Genomic DNA, 23,828 nt, shown 5'->3' on the forward strand with positions numbered 1-23,828 from the left:
GCGGCGCCCCCCTCTCTTTCCTTCTCCTTTTCCTACTCCTTCCCTCTCTCCCCTCTTGGAAAAGCAAGGGGACTCCAACTAGGATTGGGAATCCTCTATAGGCGCGCCCTTCCTAGGCCGTCCTCCTCCTCCCTCCTTTATACGTGGCCAAGGGGGCACCCCAAGAGACACAAGTTGATCTTTTAGATGTGTGCGGTGCCCCCCTCCATAGTTACACACCTCGATCATATCGCCCTAGTGCTTAGGCGAAGCCCTGCACCGGTAACATCATCATCACCGTTTCCATGCCGTTGTGCTGACGAAACTCTCCCTCGGCCTCAACTGGATCAAGAGCACGAGGGACGTCATCGAGCTGAACGTGTGCTGAACGCGGAGGTGCCGTACGTTCGGTACTTGGATCGGTTGGATCGCGAAGAAGTTCGACTACATCAACCGCGTTACTAAACGCTTCCGCTTTCGGTCTACGAGGGTACGTGGACACACTCTCCCCTCTCGTTGCTACGCATCTCCTAGATAGATCTTGCGTGATCGTAGGAATTTTTTTGAAATTACTGCGTTCCCCAACACCAAATGACCCAATCCGAAAATAGGACACGGCGTGGCGCAGTGGCGGATCCAATATGGGGCATGTGTGTACAGATGTACACCCAAAATAATCTGGAAACAAAAAATTATATATACGCTTATATAACATATGACTATACTACATGCTCAATTGGCCCATTTGTGCAGCAGCCCGGCAGATGTACACACGCACCGAGCCACCGACGCACCACGCACGAGCACGAGACGAGAGAAACCTAGCCTTGAGCCTTCCCGTTCCAGTTCCTCTTCCCATGGACCAGGAGGCGACGCTGATGCCAATGGCGGAGGAGCTCCTCGTCTTTTTTGCGGAAGACACGGCGCCCATGCCCAGGAGCTGCACCATGCCTGCATCCGCCGGTGGGGAGGAGCGACGGCCCGGACCAAGCGCCGCAGCACCAGAGAGGGTCCCGGCAGTAGCAGACACCGGGGAGCCGAGGGAGGGGACAGTGGAGCGATTGGCTCCAACACCTCAGTCAATCTGTAAGCCTAAGGTAAATCCCCCTTCCATCTTCCATCTTCCAAGTCCGAATTTTTCTGTTGAGTCGATTCAGTGTGAAATCCCCAAGCCAATTTGTAGCTTCTATTCAATTCGGAGAGAAACAACTATAGATGTGATTGAGGAGGGAGGATTTGCTTGATTTTATTAGCAGAAAAATAACAAAGGAACTCTCTTTGAATTGTAGGAGTGCAACATCCAAAACTCAAGAGGAAGACCATCGATTTGAAAAATTTATGGAGTAGAGCTGGGAAGAAATCAAAGGCATGCATTCAGGTTGAGCAACTAGTGCAGGATGTATCCCCTTTAGTTCAACAGCTACAGATTGCTAGTGCCATTAAGGTCGAACCTGATATTGAGAGAGAAGCAAGTGAAGACTCTGAAAATGTAGAGGAAGATGATGACAGTGAAGATGCAATTATGATGTTCAATTGCTTGAACCTGATCCTGGGTTGAGGATCCCTATCGCTGATTATGATGTTAATGATCAGGATAGGATTAGAAGAAGATTCATTGCAAAAGGGGCTTGTCGACCAAAAAAGTATGCTTTTCCACAACACCCTGCTGGAGGTATGCGTCGATTTGTAGCTAAGTTGTTCAAGTCTTATAGTTGGCTTGAGTACAGTAAGGAAAAAGATGCCGCTTTCTGCTTTGTGTGTTATCTTTTCAAAGAAAATTCATATGCTGGTGGAGATTGTTTTGTGAATGGAGGATTTAGAAACTGGAATCACAAGGATAGTTTTCTGAAACATGAAGGTGGAATCAACAGTGCACACAACAAAGCACAAGAAAAATACAATTTCTTCATTGCACCCAAAACAACAATTGTAGAGTCATTTTCCTCAACCACCAAACAAGACAAGATTCTATATATTGCTCGCTTGGCATATTCTCTTAAATGCCCGAGGTTTCTTTTGTGTCAAGGGTTAGCTTTCCGTGGACATGATGAAAGAGAAGTTTCACTAAATAACGGTAGTTTCCTTGAGCTTCTACATTGGCTAGCAGAGAATTTTGAAGAAGTGGACAAGGTGGTTCTTAAGAATGCTCCAAAGAACAATAAAATGGTAGCTCATGAAATACAAACAGACCTCATCAACTCTTGTGCCAAAGAAACTACTAGGCTTATGATGGAAGAGCTAGGTGATAGTTGTTTCTCAATACTTGCCGATGAATCTAGTGATGTGTATTTACAAGAACAATTGGCTCTTTGTCTACGGTATGTTGATAAAATAGGAAGGGTGGTTGAGAGGTTTCTTGGTATTTTACATGTTGAAAACACCACATCTTTGACACTCAAAACAACAATGGAGAGTTTGCTTATGGAACATGGTTTGACCTTCTCTAGAGTACGTGGGCAAGGATACGATGGTGCCAGCAACATGAAGGGTCATGTCAATGGTCTAAAGAAACTAATTATGGATGAACCCCCTTCTGCCTATTATGTGCATTGTTTTGCTCATCAACTTCAGTTATCTCTAGTTGCTGTTGCTAAGGAGAACTGTGATTGTGTTTTGTTCTTTCAACAACTTGCTAATCTTTTGAATGTTCTTGGGATGTCTTGTAAGAAGATTAGAATGCTTCCTGTGGCTCAAGCTGAACGGATCATTCAAGCATTGGAATTGGAGGAAATTGAAACTGGTAAAGGCATGAATCAAGAGATGGGTTTGAGTAGGCCGGGTGACACTCGTTGGGGATCTCACCACAAAACTATCATGCATATTCTCCGCATGTATCCATCAATCCGGCTAGTTCTCATCAAGATATCTAAAGATCAAACTCAAAGCAATGAGGCTATGCTTGCTGAAACCATGTTGCCATATTTTGAGTCATTTGACTTTGTTTTGGCACACTTGTTGCAAACCATATTTGGGCACACCGATGACTTAACTCGTGCTTTGCAAAAGAAAGATCAAGACATTGTTAATGCCGTTGAACTCATTCATTTGACAAAGATTCAATTGAGTTGTTGAGAGATGATGGTGGATGGGAAACTTTTCTTGAAGAGGTTACTTCTTATTGTGTCAAGCAGAAAGTCAGAGTTCCTCAAATGGGTGGTCAGTACAAGCCTCCTGGAAGACCCTCAAGATTCTACAAAAATCTCACGAATCTCCACCACTTCCATGTTCAGATGTTTTTGGCTCTTATTGATAGGCAACTTCGAGAGCTTGGAGATAGATTTGATGAGGTAAACACCAAATTAATTCATTGCATGGGATCATTCAGTCCGGTTAATTCTTTTGCTGCTTATGATAAGGAAAACTTGGTTAAGCTTGCACATCTCTATCCTTTGGATTTCACGGAGGAAGATTTGATGCATATTCCATATCAACTTACACACTTCATTACTGATATGCGTAGAGATGAGAGGTTTAGAAAGGTGAAAAATATAGTTGACCTTTCTATTATGCTTGTTGAGACAAACAAGAGTGTCACTTATAACCTTGTTTACAAGCTTCTCAAATTGGTTCTAATCCTACCAGTAGCAACAGCTAGTGTTGAGAGAGTATTCTCTTCAATGACTTTGTGAAAAACAAGCTACGCAATAAAATGGGGAATCAACTCTTGAATGACTGTCTGGTTACATTTATTGAGAGGGAGTTCTTCTTTGAAGTGAAGGATGATGTTGTCATATCTCGCTTTCAAGCCATGACAAAGCGTATGGTCGAGTTGTATTTTTCTTATCTATTTTGTAATTCCCTTAATCATTCGAGATATTGTTGCTAGTGAACAATTTATATTTGAATTTGTATTGCTGTGAACCAATTGGCTCCTTTATTAGTGTGAATTTTTTTGAACACCCAATATTAAATTCCTGGCTCCGCCACTGGCGTCGCGGTAGTCAGCCACATTATTGTGTTTTACTGTGACCACGGGGGATAAATTTTGTGATGGGGACGAAAGGGTCATTGCAGGACCAACTGTGAAGAAGTCCAAGCATAGGTGGCGTATTATGGAAGGCTTGATAGTGGCTGAGGAAGCCATTATCGGGGACGAGGCGGCACCACGGTTTGTAGAAGAGGGATGCACGGACGATTTCTTCCACGTCCTTGCTCTCTAGTGCATCTTCCATATGGCTGGACCGGAAGCCTGCGGGTGTTGGCACCAAAACACGTAAACTGTTAGCGGGTATTCTCATATGCCTCCAAAGGCCTATAAAATGCCAGCCTTTACAATTTAAGGCGTTTTAAATAATGGTGGAGATACCCACGAAGGCAAAGACCTTTCAAAGCCATTTTTTCTAAAACACCTCAGAAACACAGAATGGAGGCATCTTCTGAACGCCTACAAGCATAATTTGTGGCATTATAATGAATGCCTCCAAAGTTCAAATGTGGCCTTTCTCAGGCTGCCCGCAAAACATTTTTGTGGCGCTTTTGAAATTGCCTTCAAAACATTTTAATGGAATGTTTGAAGAATCAATATAATAATAGACAAGGGGAAATGCCAAAAGTTTTCAATTAGTTTACTGATTTAAGATAAGATGAAGTACACTAGATAACATGTAGGGATGTTCAATATATAAATGCCAAATGCCCCTGCAGATTGATTACCAATGTGTGTGTGTGTGTGTGTGTGTGTGTGTGTGTGTGTGTGTGTGTGTAGCTTAATCCTTGTGTGCATTTTTCTAACATGAACAGAAGGCTCACCATACATAGAAGGACACAACGAACAAGCTCAAATTTCAACAGGGCAAGTAGTCACACTCCATGATGTCATAACAAAATGATTCTTCACATAGACCATCTAGCACAAACAAAAAGCGGAAGTAGAATGAACAACGACAATTAAGAGACATCACCTCAAACACCTTGTGTGCACTATGGCGTCGGATCGGTAGCAACCAGGCATAGGATGACCCCTGATTTGTGCGTGGCCTGGTCCACCTTGCTCCTCCTCCTCCGCTCCGGCGCCCAGATCTCCCCTCTACTTCACTGCAATCCCACCTCGGAGATCGGGGACGAGAGAAAGAAGAGGCGTGGCGTGGGATGGCAGTAGAGGTTGCGGCGGTCACGACAAGTGCGGCGGTTCCAGCGCAGGACTCCGGTGGCACAGGAGGCTTCGGTGGCAACGAGTTGCCCGACGATGAGCAGCGGCGATGGGTAGGATGGGGATTTTTGTTGTGTTCTTATTTCTTTTTTTGTTAATCATTAATCCTTGAGTTATTATACATGTGCATGCCGCACATGGCACCACGAGGCAACTCATGGCTCTCGTGCGCTGGGTGTGTTTGGGTGACCCTCACAAATGGGAGGACGTCACTGAAAATGCCAGGGAAGACCCCCAACGCGCACTCTCTCTCTCTCTCTCTCACATGACATACATTTATCAAGAATAAAAGGTGTTGGTTCGAGCCCTTTGGGTGCAGGATAAAGGTAAACAATAGGCTTGTTATGTTAGGGAACTTGATCCTTAGATTGTGTCGTGAGGCATGTCAACCTTTGATATTATATGAGTACATATCTAGGGATACTATAAAAAAATATGGATATTATTGAATACGATTACATAGTACTCATGCTATATCCATTTATGTATTTGGAAGGTACTCTCAGCACCCACGATTTTTGTCAACATACATCCCTACAAATAGCAGAGATACTATTCGAGACCTTCTGAACTAATTGCACCCTTCACATACTTTGAAAGATTATTTTTCAACTAATTAAAAATATGCGTACCAAATAATGTTTTGTGCTCTCTAATCACTAACATGTTTGAGCTTTGATTTGTGGACACTCTTAAATATACACACACAGTTCAGTTCACACTTTGCAACCTACCATGTATTTCCATGAAACATAGTAATTGAACACAAAACTCTATCAATTAACTATGGGTTTTACTTCTGCCATGCGAATTGGACACATATTCCATCAGTAGTCTCCGACAAAACGGATGATGTTATTCTCAATATCCCATTAAATATTTAAATATAGACATTAATTTTATACCCAACTGCCTAAATAAGTTTCATGGTGTGGAATAATATAATGCCTCTAGGAAATTGTCAGACAAATAGATTTATTGTGGTCCATTAAGTACACTTCAGAACCAACGAACAACTACAAGGCCCCGGCGCGAACCAACCTGTAGTTGAATGGTTAGAGGGACAGTGGTATCCCCAGCCCACCAAGGTTCAAGTCCTGATGCTCGCATTATTCTTTAGTGGGAGGGGACGTTTCCGTCGACGACGCGGCGCCTACGGTGACTTCGTAAATCTCAAGATGATATACCGGCTCAGTCTCTCGAAGGTGCTCATAAGAGTAGGGTGTGCGTGTATGCATTTATAAGAGTTAGTGTATGCGCGTATGTACGAGAGCTTGCGTCTGTACTGTGTTAAAAGAAGAAAAAAACTAAAGGCCCGGCGCTCGCGGCGAGGGGCTGGATGGTGGTGGCGGGGCCGAGGGGCCGATGGTGCCATACGACAACCAGCGGTGCATGGACGTGCTCGGCTCCGTGTTGGGACGCAGGATGGCGCATGTACAACGGTGATCTGCATTACGCATCCAGGTCCACCAGATCGGCTCCCTACGCTCCATGAACGCCAGGCCAAAAGACGCATGGAAGAACTCGAGAAGAGTTGCCTCAACGCCATCCTACACCGGCTGCTCCATGCTCCCGCCGAAAGTTGAACTCCTTTCTTTGCTGCTCTTCTCTCTTTTCCTACTTAGGCCCCGTTCGGAGTCACTCCAGCTCCTCAAAATACGAGGAGCTGGAGCATCCGTTTTCTAGCTCCATGCCTTTTAACTTCAGCTCCGGGAGCGGAGTGGTGGAGTGGCGGGTCTCCGAACAGGACCTTAGTGCTCTAAAAAACCTTCAGAATGGATGCATTCCGTACTACTTTTTCATCGCACCTTCTCTTTGGTTCATGACGAGGATGCATTTGACTACCCTGAAGCTTCAGGCTCTGTTATCTTGCTTCTAAGTCCCATGCTCATTCTAATTAATTGTTAGTATGTCAGTCATGTTATCTGGAGTTGTACACGGAAGAAATATTGTCAAAATGCACGGAAGAAATATTGTCAACCACATAAATAATGACATCTGGAGTTGTTGCCCTTTCATCTGTTGGAAACTATGTCTCATTCTTGCATTTATCTGTTATTAACCTACATGCTTAGCTTTAATATTAGAGCTTTGCATGGGGTATATTGCGTAGCTTATCAAATACCACTTCTGCTTCGGTACACTAAAAAGAACCGAGGATCGTGGACTGAAGGAAGAAATGCATTGAAGAAACCTATTTTTGCAGTGTATCTTTTTCTTTTAGTTTTGCTACTAGGTGGTTACGTCATCTTCTCATTGAGTTAGAGATTGACTGAAGGCCAATGACTGCTAAAAGTAAAATGCAGAATACAGAGAGAATTCATGACCGGTGGACGCCACATGCAAAAATGAGGAAAATGACACGCATTGTATTTTTGGCGGATATATGCTTAAAAATACATCTGCCTGCCCTGTGATGCTACCGATTGGTTTGTCATACATGCTGATATCTTATTCTGATTAATTGCCTTTTTTCTGGGAAACACTCAGGATTCTTTTATGAGGTAAATACACCCGTGGTGCTTGAACTTGCCGTGGATGTTCACTTTAGTGCCTGAACTTGAAAAATACGCCAAACTAATACTAAAACTTGGCGAGACCGTGCATATACGGTGCTAATCATGTCCGTAGACATAAAGTACATCGACATGGCATCGTATGTGGCTGACGTGGCACTGACATGGCAAGGGGCCCACTTGTAGCTATGAAACAGAATAACTTAGTAATCTAAGTCTCTATGATTAGTGGGCCCGCCTGTCAGTAATTTGGAAAATTAACACAAAAATGCACTAGACGGGAATCGAACTTGCAACATGACGCTTGGTCCATGCTTGCGCTAGCCAACAAAACCAGAATTGTATTGACGATAATGTTGGCCCCTCTGGCTTAATGTAGTTGAACCAAAAACTGTTGTGTACAACAACCGGCTGCAGGTAGTGGCCCATTTTGCACATGCTATTTTTTATTGTAAATAATAATCATAATAATTAAAGTTAGATTCAAATATTCACGTGTAATAAATAATTACCTCATGCTACACAAATATCCGTAAGGCCGTATGCAATAAAATAATTTATTTTTTATAAAATACTATTTTAAAAATAAACCATGGGTATTAAAACATGTTTTTAAATACAAACATTTAAAATACACAGTCATGGATTATATTTAACAATTATATGAATATTTAAAATAGATAGTAATGAAATAATATATGAGTAATAACAATGTTTGTATAGTATAAATAATATATTTCTTTTATATTACAGTTTGTAAATATTATTTCCATTATTGAAATGTTTTAATATTTATATGAATATTTAAAAATGTTTGTATTTGCAAACATTTTTAAATACTCAGAGGTTATATTTAAAATATTAACTAGCAATGCGCCCGTGCGTTGCAACGGATCCAAAGTAAATTAATACTTGTTCACATACTTGAAAGAAAACACTCTAGTTTTGATATACATATATCATTAAAAATATATTATGTTTCACTCAAAAATATTCCTCGGGCTGTTTTGATGAGGTGAGGGAGAGATGTGGTTGATTTCAAGATACTAAGGTGTTTTCTGGACATTGGAGCAGAGAAGTGGACTATTTTTGCAAAAAGGCCACAACTTACCTCACAATTTATAGATGTAGATCTAATGGTCAAAAATGACGGATGACAGACACACCATCATCACCAACTGAATCTTTTATAGGAGTAGATATTTCTAAATTATAAGTTAATATTTCTAAAAATTATAGTTTTAATAAGTTATTTTATTGTATACCTCTAGATATTATATTGTGTGCACACTAATATTTGTGTGGCACGAGGTAATTATTAATAACACATGAATATTTGATTCTAACTTTTCTTATTATGATTATTATTTACTTTTAAAAAAATAACGTGTGTAAAATGAGGCATTGGCTGCAGCCCATTTATGGACAGAAGAGTTTTAGTTAAAATACATTAAGAATGAGAGGCTATCTTAGTTAGCAAATCATATTCTATGTTGTGGCTAGTGCGACCAGCTCACAGGCGGCAGGCGGCCGGTTCAAGTCCATTCCGGCGCATTTTCAATATTAATTTTGCTAACGTACTGACAGGCAGGCCCGCTAATCATAGAGACAGATAGTATTCAAGTAATTTTGTTTTGCAGATATAAGTGGGCCCCATGCCATGTCAGTGCCACATCAGCCATATACGGTGCCATATCGACGCACTTTACGTCTATAGACCGGATTAGCACCGTATTTGCACGTTCGTGCCAAGTTTTAGAACCAGTTTGGCGTATTTTTCAAGTTCAGGCATTAAAGTGAACGTTCATGGCAAGTTAAAGCACCGCTGGTGTATTTACCTCTTCTTTTATTCAGCTGCCAACATATTGCAATCATTTTGGATACATCTTGCAAGGAAAGGTGGAGTAGTTCCAGACCACTATACACAAGTTGTCACAATTAACCTGTATTGCACATAAGTGGGCAACAAAGTTAGCCTCACGTCTGACAAAGATCAATCTACAATCTAGTAACCGTGAGGCCATCTCTTGAGTCTGATGAAGGATTCCCATAATTTCAGACCTGATGTTGACGAGCCTCCCAAAGCTGTATCAAATTATCAAAGTATTTCCAAGTTCAACACCATCACGGTATGTGAGCGCTTACGACGACAGGGCATTAGGCACAGAACTGTACCAACGACTTCTAGCAGCAAGGAGGCGACCCATACTATCTCGTGCCACACATCTTGTAGCCCCAATACCAGTCGTAGGATTAAAACTTCCATCTACATTTATCTTGCTAGTGTTTTGTGGCGGTGGGTTCCAGTTAACTAGTTTCTTCTCATGGTGAGATCAGTGTGGCGAGTATCTGCAGATACCCCTTGTAGTACATTTGCTACCCAACATGCAATTGTTTTGGTGAGAGGTGCAGATTTCCCCGTTTTTCCTTGCTTCAACTGGTCCATATGGCATACGCCGCTGTTGTGATAGTCTTAGCATCCTTGGAGGAGCATACCTTTCCGCGATGATATATGAAGCCCTAGGTTTTCGGGTGAAGACAAGGGAGTTTGACGCCCGTTGCATCATTTAGAACTCTCCATATTTGAGTAATAGATGGACATGGAATTATTGCATGGAAGATAGACTCATCATTATTTCCACAAAATGCATATGCCCCAATAAGTTCAATATGCCGTCTCTTTAAAACACCCATGGTAGGAATGAACTCATGAAGTACCCTCCACCAGAAATGCTTGACTTTTGGGAGAACTTTCAATTGCCGACATTGCCTCGACATGGGGTGAACGGAATCTCGCGATGATGTTGGGTCAATATGCCGATGTGCAGCCACACTATTCAATAGACAATGATAGGCTGAGCGCACCGAATACATACCATGTTTCTCGAAGGCCCAGACTAAGGTGCCACAGTCCAGTCCTCCTAAAGGAATAGAGAGGATGTGTGTGACAGAATTCTTCAATAAAGATGAAAAACCTTCAGCACGTAATAGAAATAAATACGGTGATATGAGATCACCTTGTCTAAGTCCTCTGGATGCATGACTTGAAGAACCTTGAATATTCCCCATTCACACGCACAGGAAATGAGACCGTACGAACACATTCCATTATTCTTTGGATTTACGATCCACATGCAGCAACAGAATTAGATGAATGACCACCCCACAAAGAAAAAATGAATATCCAAAGATGAAACATCCTTTAGGTCGATATCTTTTTCTTGAACTTTCAAGATATATAAATCCGTGTGTCACTCAATCCTGAGCTGAGGAATTAAAGGTGAGGATTCTACGTAGCAGTTTGGAGGGTCAGGCAGTGCCTGAATCTGAGCCCCGTTCCTGGTCTCCAGCATCTGCACCACTTGGTGCATGGTCGGCCGCAGCTGCGGGTTCGGCTCGATGCACCAGAGCGCCACGCGCGCGAACTGCTCCACCCTCTCCATGTCCTCCACGGTCTCAACCTCCGCATCGCCGTCCAGCATCAGCTCCGTCCTTCGCGCGACCACTAGCTGAGCGGCCCAGCCGAACAGCGTGACCGTCTCATCGTCATCTACCGTGCCCGTCGGCAGGTTGTCGTGCACCACACGCTCCTGGCACCTCCGGCAGCAGATCATCTCCAGCAGCACAACGCCGAAGCTGTACACGTCCGCCTTGGTGTCGACGCGTGCTTCGCTGCGGAGCCACTCGGGTGCGATGTACCCTCTGGTGCCCCTGATATGGGTCACCGTGGTGTGCACTTGTTGGCTCCCCAACAGCTTGGAGATCCCAAAGTCGGTGATCCTCGGGACGCCGTGGTCGTCTAGCAGAATGTTGTCAGGCTTAATGTCGCAGTGGATGACGGGGCCGGTGCAGCCGTCATGGAGGTACTCGAGTCCCCGGGCGATGGCGAGGGCGGCCTCGGCACGCCAGCACCACGGAGGCCGCCTCTCTTGGTTGACGAAGAGGACTCCGCGGAGCGACCCGCCCGGCATGAACTCAAAAACTAGCATCCGGTGCTTCCCTTCTTTGCAGTAACCGATCATACGAACCAGGTTCCGGTGGTGGATCTGCCCGATGGACTGCACCTCGTTGGTGAACTCCTGCTCGCTGTACTCGTTGGAGTCGATGAGCTTCTTCACCGCGATGGGGTGCGGCTCCGGCGATCTAATCGTCCCTTTGTAGACCTCCCCGAAGCTCCCTTTGCCCAACAGTTTCTGAAAGCCGTTGGTGGCTTGGTGTAGCTCCTTCCAGCTGAACGCTCTCACGCCATAGCTCAATGGCCGCTGGCTATCGCCGCCGCTGACGAGGTAGCGCCGTGCAACGAGGCCGCTGATGGTGATCAACACGAGGCCGGAGACGCAAAGGGTGGCGATCTTGTAGGGACGTAGCATCTTTCTCTTTGCCGCCGACGGTCCATCCGTGTAAGCAGTATTCCCCTTGCGCACTTTGATCAGCGTCGTCGTCGTGACATCGTCTGCCCGCCGGCCGTACGTGAGCGCCCCCACCTCTGCGCAGTCGGACCCGTCGATCATCAGCGCCGCCGCGCAGTAGCAGTGGCTGAGGCAGTAGCTCCTGCACTGCTCCTCCGTGACCGACGGGTACTTCTTGTGGTACAGTGAAATCTCCCAGGTGGTGTTGGGCATCTCGACGAGCGAGAACTCGTCGGAGCCGCCGTTCTCCCCGCCGCAGCTGCTGTGCGGCTCCAACTCCGGTGTGCAGCCGCTGTCGGTGTGCTGCGCGTCGACGTAAGTGTACCCGCTCGGGCACATGCAGCTGAGCCGATCTCTGGTCTCCACGCAGTAAGACCCCGGGCCGCACAAGCCCTGCCTCAAGGACGTTACCTTGGTGCAGCCTCCGTCGCCGGGGAGCGCTCCCGACACCGTCCAAGGCGTGTTTCCGCCGCCGTTTCTAGGGCGGGTGTAGGTACGGACGATGCCGTCGGTGTCCATCCTGGCGAACTGCAAGAAGTCGCCGCCATGGGTACCGAAGCTGCTCGCCGCCGGTGAAATCAAGCTGCGAACGGTGCCATTGTGAAGCGTGTAGTTGAGGAAGCCCCGGTCGTCCAGGGTGACGGTCGTGTTGTCGCCGGAGCCGTAGGTGTTGGTGGCCCAGTAGGAGTTGTGCTGTATGTGACCGGTGAAGAGGTCGATGCAGAGGACGATGTTGCCGTCGGGCTGGGCTGCCAGGCTGAACCGCCCCGTGGCGAACTCCGCGTCCGCGCGCTTGGAGAAGAGATACCCCGCGAGCGGGGACCCCGGCGTTGGAGCCAAGGGCTGCCCTGGCAGCAGCGTGTCCGTCGGGTACCGGAAGCTCTCCCAGAGCACGGTGTCCCCGTCGCCGCCGAGGAACCGGACGTTGCCAGAGTCGCTCAGCGCAAGCACGGACCCGCGCTGCATGCTGGGGGTCGGGGCCCTCCACAGCTCCTGGCCGCTGCCGTCGGTGAGCGTGAGGTGGCCGTCGGCCGTGACGCTGAGGACGGACTTGGCGGTGGCGATGGGCGTGTCCCCCATGGTCGTCTTTTTCGCAAACCACACCACGGACTCCGGCTGCGGCTGGGAGGAGGTGCCCTCGTCGTCTTTCCCGAGGCGGAACCACGTGGCGAGGAGGAACTTGGTCGGGTCGGAGTCGAGGGCGCGGAAGCCGAAGGCGAAGCCGCCGGACGGGCTGGTGATGTACCGGGGCGGCGCCAGGGCGTCCCTCACGGTCAGGTTGGTTCGCGCCGTGGCCGCCGGCAGTAGGCCGGTTTGCTGGGCGGCGAGGCAGAGGAGAGCAAGGCGGGGCAGCAGCGCCTGCATGGTCGTAGGTACGTGCTCGTGCTGCTGCTCCTCCGTAACCTCTGACTGTTACTTTAATGGCGTGTGGCCTGGCCTGGCCTTGATTAACGGGCCCGCCTAGTGCTCAGCCCACCGACTCCTCAACTGAGATTTTGTTAGTATTTGCAAACTAGAAATGGTCAGACCGCCCCTGAAGTTACGGCAACGCCACTCGGTGGCAAAAGCGCTAGAAATTGTCTTGTCTTTCGCCCAGTACGTCACGGCCGGCGATCGAGAACTTTGGCGGAGCGATCGGCCATGGCGCGTCAAAAGAAAAGGAAAAACCGGGACACGACCGACTGACCGACGGGACGCCGCTGGTAGCATACTCGTTTCCCCTCCCCGACCACTAAACTCCATCTCTGGCTGCCATGGCTCCGCAGATAGCCAGGAATGGATACACCATCGCCAAGTGCACGGCCGCGCGTCCCACTCCCCAGCGCCGTCCTGTACATTTGGCCAAATGCTTGCCGGCAGTGGGGCTGACCTACGACGATGTCGGCGTGGTCCTCTTCGATTCATAGGATTGCAAAAACACAGGAATAGGAAAAATATAAGATTGAAATGGCATGTCCATTGAATCCCTATAGGATTTGAGTTTGTTTGATTGTGTCAGGAAAGACAAAGGATTGCTTCCAAGAGGTTGGAGTGGATGTAAGAATTCCTGTAAAATATAGTACAAATGAATCCTTAGGAAAAAATCCTACAGGATTCAATCCCACGAATCAAACGACCAACATAGGAAAAATTCCGAAGGATGCTAATCCATCAAAGATCCTATGAAAATCCTTTGAATCAAAGAGACCCTAAGTCGTGGTCTCCTGGGGGTCGCGTCATCGTCGTTCGGTTCTTCATATTTTTTTCGAGAAAACATTCAATCTATTCATCTTCAATCATGACAATATAACAAACATCAGAAATAATAAAAATTACATCTATATTCGTAGAACACCTAACGACGACTACAATCACTGAAGCGAATCAAAGGCGCGCTGCCGTCATCGCCCCTCCCTCGCCGGAACCGGGCAGAACTTGTTGTAGTAGACAGTCGGGAAGTCGTCGTACTAAGGCCCCATAGGACCAGCGCAGTAGAACAACAACCGCCACCGATGAAGAATAGCGTAGATTGGAAGGATCCAACCTGAAGAAACACAAACATAGACGAACTACGACTAGATCCGAGCAAATCCACCAAGGACAGATACGCCGAAGATACATCTCCACATGCCCACCGACGATACTAGACACACCACCGGAACGGGGGCTAGGCGGGGAGAACCTTATTCCATCTTCAGGGAGCCGCCGCCGTCTCGTCTTCCTGAGCAGGACACAAACCCTAACAAAATTTGAAGAAACATCTAAAAACAAAGTCCTCCCGCTAGCAAGGGCCGGGATCCATCGCGCCGCCATGGCCCTAAAGCCACCGGAGACGAAGTGGACCGACGGCGGGAGGCAGAGAAACCCTAAGCTTTTCTTGGGAGAGGAGGCGTCTAGGAAAGTCTCATATATTAGGAAGCAACTTTGACTCATAATCTATTCAAATCTTCTCGAAATTGAATGACAAGCTTATCAACCCATAATATGATCACATGCCATTTTAAGGGCAAACTGTTGATATATGAAAAATCATAAACCATTGAGACACAAATACATGTTTGAAATTTTCTCATCTGTACATTTGATATTATTTTTTTGCTTGAGTTTCTTTCTTTTCTTTTTTCTTCAATAAGGCCTAAACATAGGCTCAATAACATAAACACGTTTTTTCAACCTGTTTTTGCCCACTTTTTCATGAACTTGCTGTTCAAATTTGAATAATATTTGTTAAATGCCTAGAAATGCAGTTAATAATTTAAATAGTAAGCGCATCCCAAAAAAACGTCAAAATTTCACATGTAACATGTGATGGTGTATGTTGAGTGTATAAAAAGTTTCAAGCTCAAATAATGAACCAACTAACACTTCGCCTTAAAACCTCTCCCGTTCCCGCTCAAAATCATGATTGTTCCTCGGAGATGTTCCGGTTTCGAAGTAGTATATGTCACTACTTTTGTGAAGCCTTATAAATATTTTACCACAACCTATTGATGTCATATAGTGACACCATGCCGGGTTTCACACTTAATTAAAAAACCAATAGGTTCCGCTCGGGTCGAGTTCTTGGCACCTTGATGTTTGGAATTCTTTTTATTTTCTCATGCAGAGCCTAAACATAGACTAAAGAACTCAAAAGGCTTTTACAACTCTTTTTTGCAAACTTTTTCATGAACTTACAGTTCAAATTTGAATAATATTTGTTGCCTAAAAATGTGGTTAATAACTTAAATATAACAAACAGACCCATAAAAATACCAAATTTGACACAACATATGATGGTGTATGTTGAATGTAGAATAAGTTTGAAGTTAAAATGATAAAGAAATCGTCACTTCGCCAGTTTCCTCTCGAAATCATGATTCTTCCTCTAAGATGTTCCGGTTTCTAAGCAGTTGCTTCCTCTCTGTTAGGGAATTGTTGGGCCCGCAAGTGTAGACATTTGTAGAAACCAACAATTTCCCCTCAAGTTGATGACTTTAAGGTTTATCGAACTACCAGGAGTGTTTAAACTGCAGCAAATGATTAGTGCCTACACACAATTACATAACTTTTCTTGGTCCCCAATAAAACCAATCATGTATATCAGACTTTGTTTACATTTTTGAAATTAAAAACCAATAACCTCCATGTCAGGGGTCAAGTCTTGGCTGCCTGATGTGTGGAATTACTTTTATTTTATTGGATAAGGCCTAATTATACGGATATCCAACTCGGTGGCAAGGCTTATCTGCTCCCGCTCAGAAATAAAATCAAAACAAATACTAGAAAATTTGAAAAAATCCAACTTTTTTGTGCGATAGAACTGACCCGATTAGTATTTTTTGCCGAGAGCTGCTCAGATGTCCAAATGAGTTGAAATTTGGAGCAGACCTCACGCATCAAATTATCTACCACTCAAAAATGGATTTTTTTAATTTTTCTTGTATTTGTTTTGATTTTTTTCTAAGCGCGGGTGCAGATGAGCCCGGGAGCAGAAACTCCGCGTCCCTAAATATAGACTTAATAACACACATATGATTTTTCAACCCATTTTGCCAAAAATAATCACGCACTTGCAGTTTAAATTTGAATTATGTCTGTTAAATGCCTCAAAATGTACTTAATGACTTAAATATATCAAACAAAGTCAGAAAATTATAGCAAACGAACCCGAAAAATGATAATTTTTTTAATATGTAACATGGGATGGTATGTGTTGAGTGTATGAAATGTTTGAAGGTAAAATGATGAAGCAACTGTTGCCTAGCCTTCAAAGTTGACGCGTTCCCTTTTGAAACCCACATTTCTTCCACTGAGATATGGTTCGGTTTCTAAGCAGTGTACATCACTACTTCTGTGAAACCTTGTCAAGTTTTTATGCAGCCTATTGATGTCATATAATTACACCATGGTAGGTTTCATATTTTCTAGACTTTGCTTGCATTTTTTGGTATCAAACATTCAATGAGCACCATTCATATTTTCTAGACTTTGCTTGTATGGAACTCCTTTTATTTTCTTGGGAATTGCCTAAACATAGACTAAATAGCTAAATATGATTTTCAACCCATTTTATTCATAATTTTCATGCGTTTGAAGTTCAATTTTGAATGATTACGTTGAATGCATATAAATGCACTTAGTGGCTTAAATATAGCATACATACCCCAAAAATGTCAATTTTTGACATGTAACGTATTATGGTTAACTTGAATGGTGTATCTTGACATGTAACATATGATGCCAACATATTTTGAGTCCTGTTTGCTATTGAGTCTATATGGACCGATGTGCATCTTAGAATGTGTTTGGTTTAGGATTTCATAACTTAATCTAATTGCGCTGGTAACATATAGTGTTAAATTATGTTTGGTTTGGTTGCTCTGATATGCGCTTACTCAATACAAACTGATACACCATCAGCCCGGCGTATTCTGAAAATGATATAACCCTTTCACCTCTTCTTCACCCTACTTCTACACAAACTATTCGTCCCTGACCAAACACACAAATAATTAGTCCACCAACTACTTCATTTATATCAACATGCATATATGCCACCTCATGAACTTCACTACCTTTGTTTCTCTCAACATGCATGCATGAAGAAAACTACCTATACTAATTCTTTCAACATGCACACATCCCACTTTATCAACTCCACTATTTTTATTTTTTCAACATGCATGAGAAATGCTACTTATATTCTATAAATATTTTATAATTTTATAATATTCAAATACAATAAATTATAAGTATTTAAAAATCTTTAGTCCCATATTCAAATTCAAGACATCAAAATAATATGTTGCACCTGATTCTCGTGTGTCCCCGCTGCAACGACGGGGTATCATCTAGTTAAAGTAAAGTCCCACCTGAAAGATCGAGAAGAGGGATCTAGAGGGGCGGGGGGGGGGGGGGGGGGGGTGATTAGACCCTTAACAAGTAAAAGTTGCAGTTTTTAAGTTTCTTCAAATTAAGATTGAGTTTAGCACATGTTAAAAGGCGCACAAGACATTCTACACAAGCATAGCAAGAGTATAAGCAGCGGAAAAGGGTAAAGCATAGAAGTGCAAGAATGTAAAGGGGATGTGAATTGGAAAGAGCAAACGCAATGGAGACATGGAGATTTTTGGCGTGGTTTCGATAGATGGTGCTATCGTACGTCCATGTTGATGGAGACTTCAACCCATGGCGGGTAACAGTCGCGCGAGTCCACGGAGGGCTCCACCCATGAAGGGTCCACGAAGAAGCAACCTTGTCTATTCCATCATAGCTTACGTCCACGAAGGATTAGCCTCACCCAGGTAGATCTTTACGAAGTAGGTGATCTTCTTGCCCTTAAAAACTCCTTGGTTCAACTCCAGATGATCTTGGAGGCCCCAAGTGACACCTAACCAATCTAGGAGACACCACTCTCCAAAAGGTAATAGATGTTGTGTTGGTGATGAACTCCTTGCTCTTGTGCTTCAAATGATAGTGTGCTCAATACTCGATCTCTCTCTCACAGCTTTGGCTTGGGTAGGAGAAGGATTTGAGTGGAAAGCAACTTGAAGAGGCTAAAAATCAAGGTTCAAATGGTACGAAGGGAATCTCTTGATCTCAACACATGAGTATGTGGTTATCTCTCAGAAAATGAATGGTGGAAGTTGTGTTTCGTTCTGATGGCTCTCTTTTTGAGTAAGTGGTGGTGGAGGGGTATAAATATGCAGCACCAAAAAACCAACCGTTACAAGTCTTTGACCCAACTCGGTGGCACCGACACGAGAATCTCGGTGAGACCGACTAGTGCAAAAGACTTGACCGTTAGGCTTTTTGGTGAGACCGATTATACCAACTTGGTGGGACCGAAGTGTAATGGCTAGGGCAAGACTTCGTTTCAGTAATTCCGATTGATTCATCTTGGTGATTCCAAAATGAAGCAACTTCATCACAGAAACTTGGTAAGGCTGTCTCGGTGGGACTGAGAACCATTTCGGTCAAGTCGAATTTCTAGGGTTTTGGCTGTCGCAATGGAACGGTCATCTCGGTGGGTCCGGAATAGGTGATATCGGTGGGACCGAAATGAGGATTTAGGGCTTTGGAGAGATGTGATTGAGGATATTTGGAGCAATATCACTAAGCATTTGAGCAACAACCTCATCCCCTTTTAATAGCATTGACTTTCCTAAGGGACTCAATGTGATCTTGGATCACTAAACCAAAAATGTATAGTCTTGGGGTAGCCAATTCTTGTCCTTGTCATTTTGAAGGGGGGGGGGGGGGGTCCACATCCTCATGTCCTTGCCATGCCGCAGTTGAACTTGTCTGAAATATACTAGATAAAAATATTAGTCCAACAAAAGGTATGCGAACATTAATTACCAAAATCACCAAGGAAACAAATGTGCTTTCACCACCCCATAGCTGCATGGATAACAACAAGCATTAGTCAATCACCATCATCCCCATGAAGGAGCGAGCCCACAGACCGGGATTGAAGCACGCACATTCAAAAATGGCTGGGATTTATTCCGTGGCGCTCGCTCGCAAGCGCCGTGTTGGAGATGGTCTTTTAGTATTAACTGATTGAACTTCCCTCCAACTTTCATGCATTCCCTCTCACATGATTTGGCATGGTACCTTCTCTGCTAAATTATGTAGACCCGTTTTCTTATTCCTTGTGTTTTCTTGTTTGAGTTCTTCACCATATTTGGGTCATTTGTAAATTTGGCCACTTTTGAATTGTTCAAATTATGAACATGTTCTAGTAATTCTTGTTCATGATTCAATTAGTTGTTTCTCCTCGTTTTTATGTGATTTTTGGTGTATCCTACCTTGTGATTGAAACATGTTGGAAGATGGCAGGGGATTATAGTTACAATGTTGAAACAAACATGTCGAGTTTTACCCATTACGTTTACTTTAGTGGTGTTATTTTGTAATGTTTGCATTTACGTTACCTTTTTTTAACCAAACACGTCCTTAAAGATATGTTTGCTTCGTTCATTTTGAAACGTGGTCTGTTTACGGTGTCATTTGATAACGAAAGGCCATGTTTGGCATGGTTAGGCTGTAATTTGGTAGCCCTATTGTCAATTAGCAGCTCAATATGAATCTCATTCCGCCCAGAAACCGTGCAATGGGATATCGATACCGCTCTCACGTCTCAAACCATCCTCTCCTTGATGCCTTTCCCACGATCTACTCCGGCTAAAGCGTCACACCGAAACGATCAAAGTTTAATCATGGAAGGCAAGGACCGCATGCAATTGGCGACCGATAGAGTACAGAACCACTATTACAGTGGCACACATTTCTTTGTGACACGAGTATCATGGGTAATTCATCCAACAAGAAGCTAAAATCTAACCACATTATAATGTAAATACATAATTTCCTATGAATACAAAAAGTTCTAATAGAAAATGGACTTAACAAAGGGTTTTTATAACCATACACTTTGCACATTATTTTGGAAATTCTTTTAAATCAAGCCGGGAGATATTGTTGGATTCTCAACACTCCTATCCCCTTCCCACTCCCCCACAGCGACGGCCGACGGCCTCACCACGGCGCAAAATCCCCCACCACCGCGAAACCAGCGAGGATGTTCCCGTGCCGGCCGCTGGTGTCCCCGCCGCTGCCGCGGGCCCTCGCCGCCGCGGCGCCCGTCTCCGTGCGGCGGCTGCCGTGGGCGTCGACGTCGCTGCGCGTGGTGCGGTGCATGGCCAAGGAGCGGCGGGTGCGGATGGTGGCGAAGCAGATCCAGCGGGAGCTGGCGGACATGCTGACCCGCGACCCCGTGATGCAGCGCGCCGTCCTCCCCGAGGCCGCCCTCGGCGCCGACCGCTACCTCTCCTCGCTCACCACCATCGCCGACGTCGAGCTCTCCAACGACCTCCAGGTCAAGCCCGGACCTTCTCCCTCGAAACGATGCGGCCGCGCTGCAATCTGGGATGCTGAGTTCCTTGTCTCTGCTCCTGTCTGTCTGCAGGTGTGCAAGGTGTATGTGTCCGTGTTCGGGGACGAGAGGGGGAAGAAGGTGGCCATGGCCGGGCTCAAGGACAAGACCAAGTACGTCAGGAGCCAGATTGGCAAGCGGATGAAGCTGCGCCTCACGCCCGAGATACGGTTCATCGAGGACGAGTCCATGGAGCGGGGAAGCAGGGTATGCTTGATTCTGTTTTTGTTTTTGTTCTGACAGACATTGACGTGTTACGGAATGCAAGTTCTTCTGTTGCCAGAAACAAGCTCATCTAGCTTCACCATCACCACGAGCTTTCACACATTTTTCATCTTTCACCAGTTCATGGTCAGACCTTATTCAGCATTCACTGCCTGCTATTTGTTGCTACCACCATCGTTGCTGCTGCAGAGCAGAGTTCTCGACACCACGTTTCTTTGAACTCGTTCGCATGACCATTCAATACTACCTTCTGCGATCGTTGTAAAACGTAGTATGAAATACTTATCTTAACTGATCCTGTTTATCCTCCCTTGCAATTTACACACTGCACGTGACAGCCGTTTGCTTCTCTGGTTACATTTTGTAGTGTATTTGCAGTTCAGTATAAGGTGAAAATTAGAATCATCATTTGCTTGTTATATGGATAAGAATCACTGTATATGTTTTGTTGATAATATATTAGATGTGTACTTCTCTGTAGGGCCGGAAAGTAGCTCAAAAGCTGGAAATGCTTCAGTTTTCGTATAGCTCAGAGTCTGTAGAATGGACATTTTAATCTGCTGTAGGATCTATATTGTTACCACAAAGTATCATTACATAGAACATTTTTCACATTTTTCTCATATGTACCACGAAGATCTTTGTCTAACCGATTCACCTCTGCAGATTCTTACTATACTGGACAAACTGAAGGAGGAAAGGGAGCAGAGAGAAGGAAATGGTGAAGAAGAAGATGGAGAAGCTTCAGATATAGCAGAAGAAGAAGATGGTGACTGGGAGGGAGATGAACCAGACGAGGAGGACATAATTTATGTAAAATAGCCCACTACTTCTTCTGAAAGCTCGGTCACCATTCGTTCAACTTCAGAGCTCATCAGGTCTATTCTTGCCCTGACCAAGCTCTTCAAGTATGTTAGGTTTGCAATAATATTTAGTATTGGTTTAGCTCTTGCAATGCATAGGCACAGCAGGATATAGTCCTGTGTGCTACTAAATGTCATGGAGAAGAAACCAAGATGGCAAGTAAAAAGAAACTGTTTATAACTTGAACACTAGCTGAATTTACAGCAAAACTAATTTGTAACAGAAAACCTGGATTAGATCAACAAGTCCTTAGCATATCAAACGTGCCACTTTGGAAATGTCAGCCTGTAGCACATAATATGTTATCTTGTTGCTGCAATTCATTAAGTGACAGATGTGATATGTGGTGACAACACGACGATGAGAACTTATCAAGTGTTAGAAATGTTATAATTGGTGTTATCTATCCGTGCAGTTCTCCTAGGGTTTCCGTGTCCACCTCGTTGACAAAGCGCTCCATCTTATCTCAACACTTGAAGACTGACGATATCTGAAGCGAATTTAGCGGGCATACTATCGTACCATGTTCACCAGATCAGTATCTGACCTGACCCTCAGTAGGAGACAGTTTCGCTGATGTCCATCCTGTTCTGTATGCTAACCAGTCCCTTTTATGTCCACCTGCTGTGTCTATTCATGTCGCTGATTGAACATGGAGGCACACGCCTTTCATCTTGTATTTGGTTTGGGAGCTGTCTTGTACATCTCTCTTCAAAATGTTTTGTAGCACAAAGGCAGGTGGGCAACATTGACTGTTCATTAACTTTTTTGGTGGCAGTCCTGTCCTGTAAGATTCAGTACAACTTCAAGCTTCCCGTGATAAATTGAACGGGCAAATTTTCTGCTCCGTTCTTCAAAATGCAGTGCGGGGTCTTAAATTTGGGCGAAAGGGGTAGTAGCTAGCTGCAAATTCAATGGACTCGTTATGATTTGTTCGTTACAATATTGGAGCTGATTGTATGTTAGGCGCTTGAAGAAACTTTTTGTTTCAGTCACTTTGTTCCCGTCCATCAGATGTGCATCCAATGGCTCAGGCGCCTCAATATATTTTGCTATATTTTTTGCTCGACTTCATCGACGGGCTCTGGTCGGCGCACCGTGGCGATCGGATCATTGTGTTCACGACGAACCACCTGGACAAGCTTGAGACCGCACTAGTCTGGCGTGGGAGGTTGTGCAGATGACACCCGCAGACGTCGCGGAGTGCCCGATAGCGTCCAAGCGTGACGAAGATGCTTGCATCAGCCGTCTCATGGACGAGCTGGAGGAGAAGGCCGAGAGAAACAAGGTTGGCCGATGACAACGAGAAGCATGACAAAGAGGCGAAGGAGCGTGTTCCACTGAAAAGGGCGAAGAAGGATGGTAAATCCTATAGGATGCTCACTGCGTCGTAATGTCGACGCTTCGCATAAGTGGATACGAGAGAGAGCGATGCAGTGGGCCGACCCATTCTAGCATTCGTATTTTTCTGTATTGCTTTTTTTCTTCTGGTTTTGGTTTTTTGTCTTGGTTTTATCGCTTTTTTGATTTTTGATTTTTGTTTCTTCGTTTTCTATATTATTTCCTTTTTCCTGTTTCTTATGTCCTTTTTGCTCTTTTTTCTGTTTCTTTTTTGTTTATCCTTAAATTCAAAAATTTCATAAAATGTTCCGAATTTAAAATTTTGTTGAAACATTAAAAAATGTTCATGCTTTAAAGTCTTGTTATCCAAAATTGTTCACTTTTCAAAAATGTTCCACAACATTTCAGCAAAATTGGAGATTTCAATCTATAATTCCATTTCA

General features: G+C 44.5%; 2 protein-coding genes and 1 pseudogene across 2 annotated transcripts; 2 read left to right on the plus strand and 1 right to left on the minus strand.

The window, feature by feature from the left end:
• The first annotated feature begins 836 nt into the window (after nucleotides 1–836).
• On the plus strand, nucleotides 837–4,164 carry LOC123495151 (uncharacterized; annotated as a pseudogene).
• Nucleotides 4,165–10,844: 6,680 nt separating this feature from the next.
• LOC109742566 (G-type lectin S-receptor-like serine/threonine-protein kinase LECRK2) lies at nucleotides 10,845–13,427 on the minus strand. Its single transcript, XM_045230871.1, has one exon. The coding sequence runs from the start codon at nucleotides 13,416–13,418 to the stop codon at nucleotides 10,896–10,898; it is 2,523 nt and encodes an 840-aa protein (XP_045086806.1). The 5' UTR covers nucleotides 13,419–13,427; the 3' UTR covers nucleotides 10,845–10,895.
• Nucleotides 13,428–20,486: 7,059 nt separating this feature from the next.
• On the plus strand, nucleotides 20,487–22,903 carry LOC109742551 (probable ribosome-binding factor A, chloroplastic). Its single transcript, XM_020301649.4, has 4 exons — nucleotides 20,487–20,898; nucleotides 20,989–21,162; nucleotides 21,847–22,058; nucleotides 22,460–22,903. Exons 1-3 carry the CDS (start codon nucleotides 20,602–20,604, stop codon nucleotides 22,000–22,002), a joined length of 627 nt encoding a protein of 208 aa, XP_020157238.1. The 5' UTR covers nucleotides 20,487–20,601; the 3' UTR covers nucleotides 22,003–22,058; nucleotides 22,460–22,903.
• The last annotated feature ends 925 nt before the right edge of the window (nucleotides 22,904–23,828 follow it).

The sequence above is a fragment of the Aegilops tauschii genome, chromosome 7 (genome assembly GCF_002575655.3).
Source record: "Aegilops tauschii subsp. strangulata cultivar AL8/78 chromosome 7, Aet v6.0, whole genome shotgun sequence".
NCBI classification, from domain to species: Eukaryota; Viridiplantae; Streptophyta; class Magnoliopsida; order Poales; family Poaceae; genus Aegilops; species Aegilops tauschii.

Excerpts from the sequence above, each read along its gene's own strand:
- LOC109742566 (XM_045230871.1), bottom strand. The coding sequence starts at position 13,418 with ATGCAGGCGCTGCTGCCCCGCCTTGCTCTCCTCTGCCTCGCCGCCCAG.
- LOC109742551 (XM_020301649.4), top strand. The coding sequence starts at position 20,602 with ATGTTCCCGTGCCGGCCGCTGGTGTCCCCGCCGCTGCCGCGGGCCCTC. Across the intron at positions 20,899-20,988 it reads AGCTCTCCAACGACCTCCAG|GTGTGCAAGGTGTATGTGTC; the intron begins GTCAAGCCCGGA and ends GTCTGTCTGCAG. Across the intron at positions 21,163-21,846 it reads CCATGGAGCGGGGAAGCAGG|ATTCTTACTATACTGGACAA; the intron begins GTATGCTTGATT and ends TCACCTCTGCAG.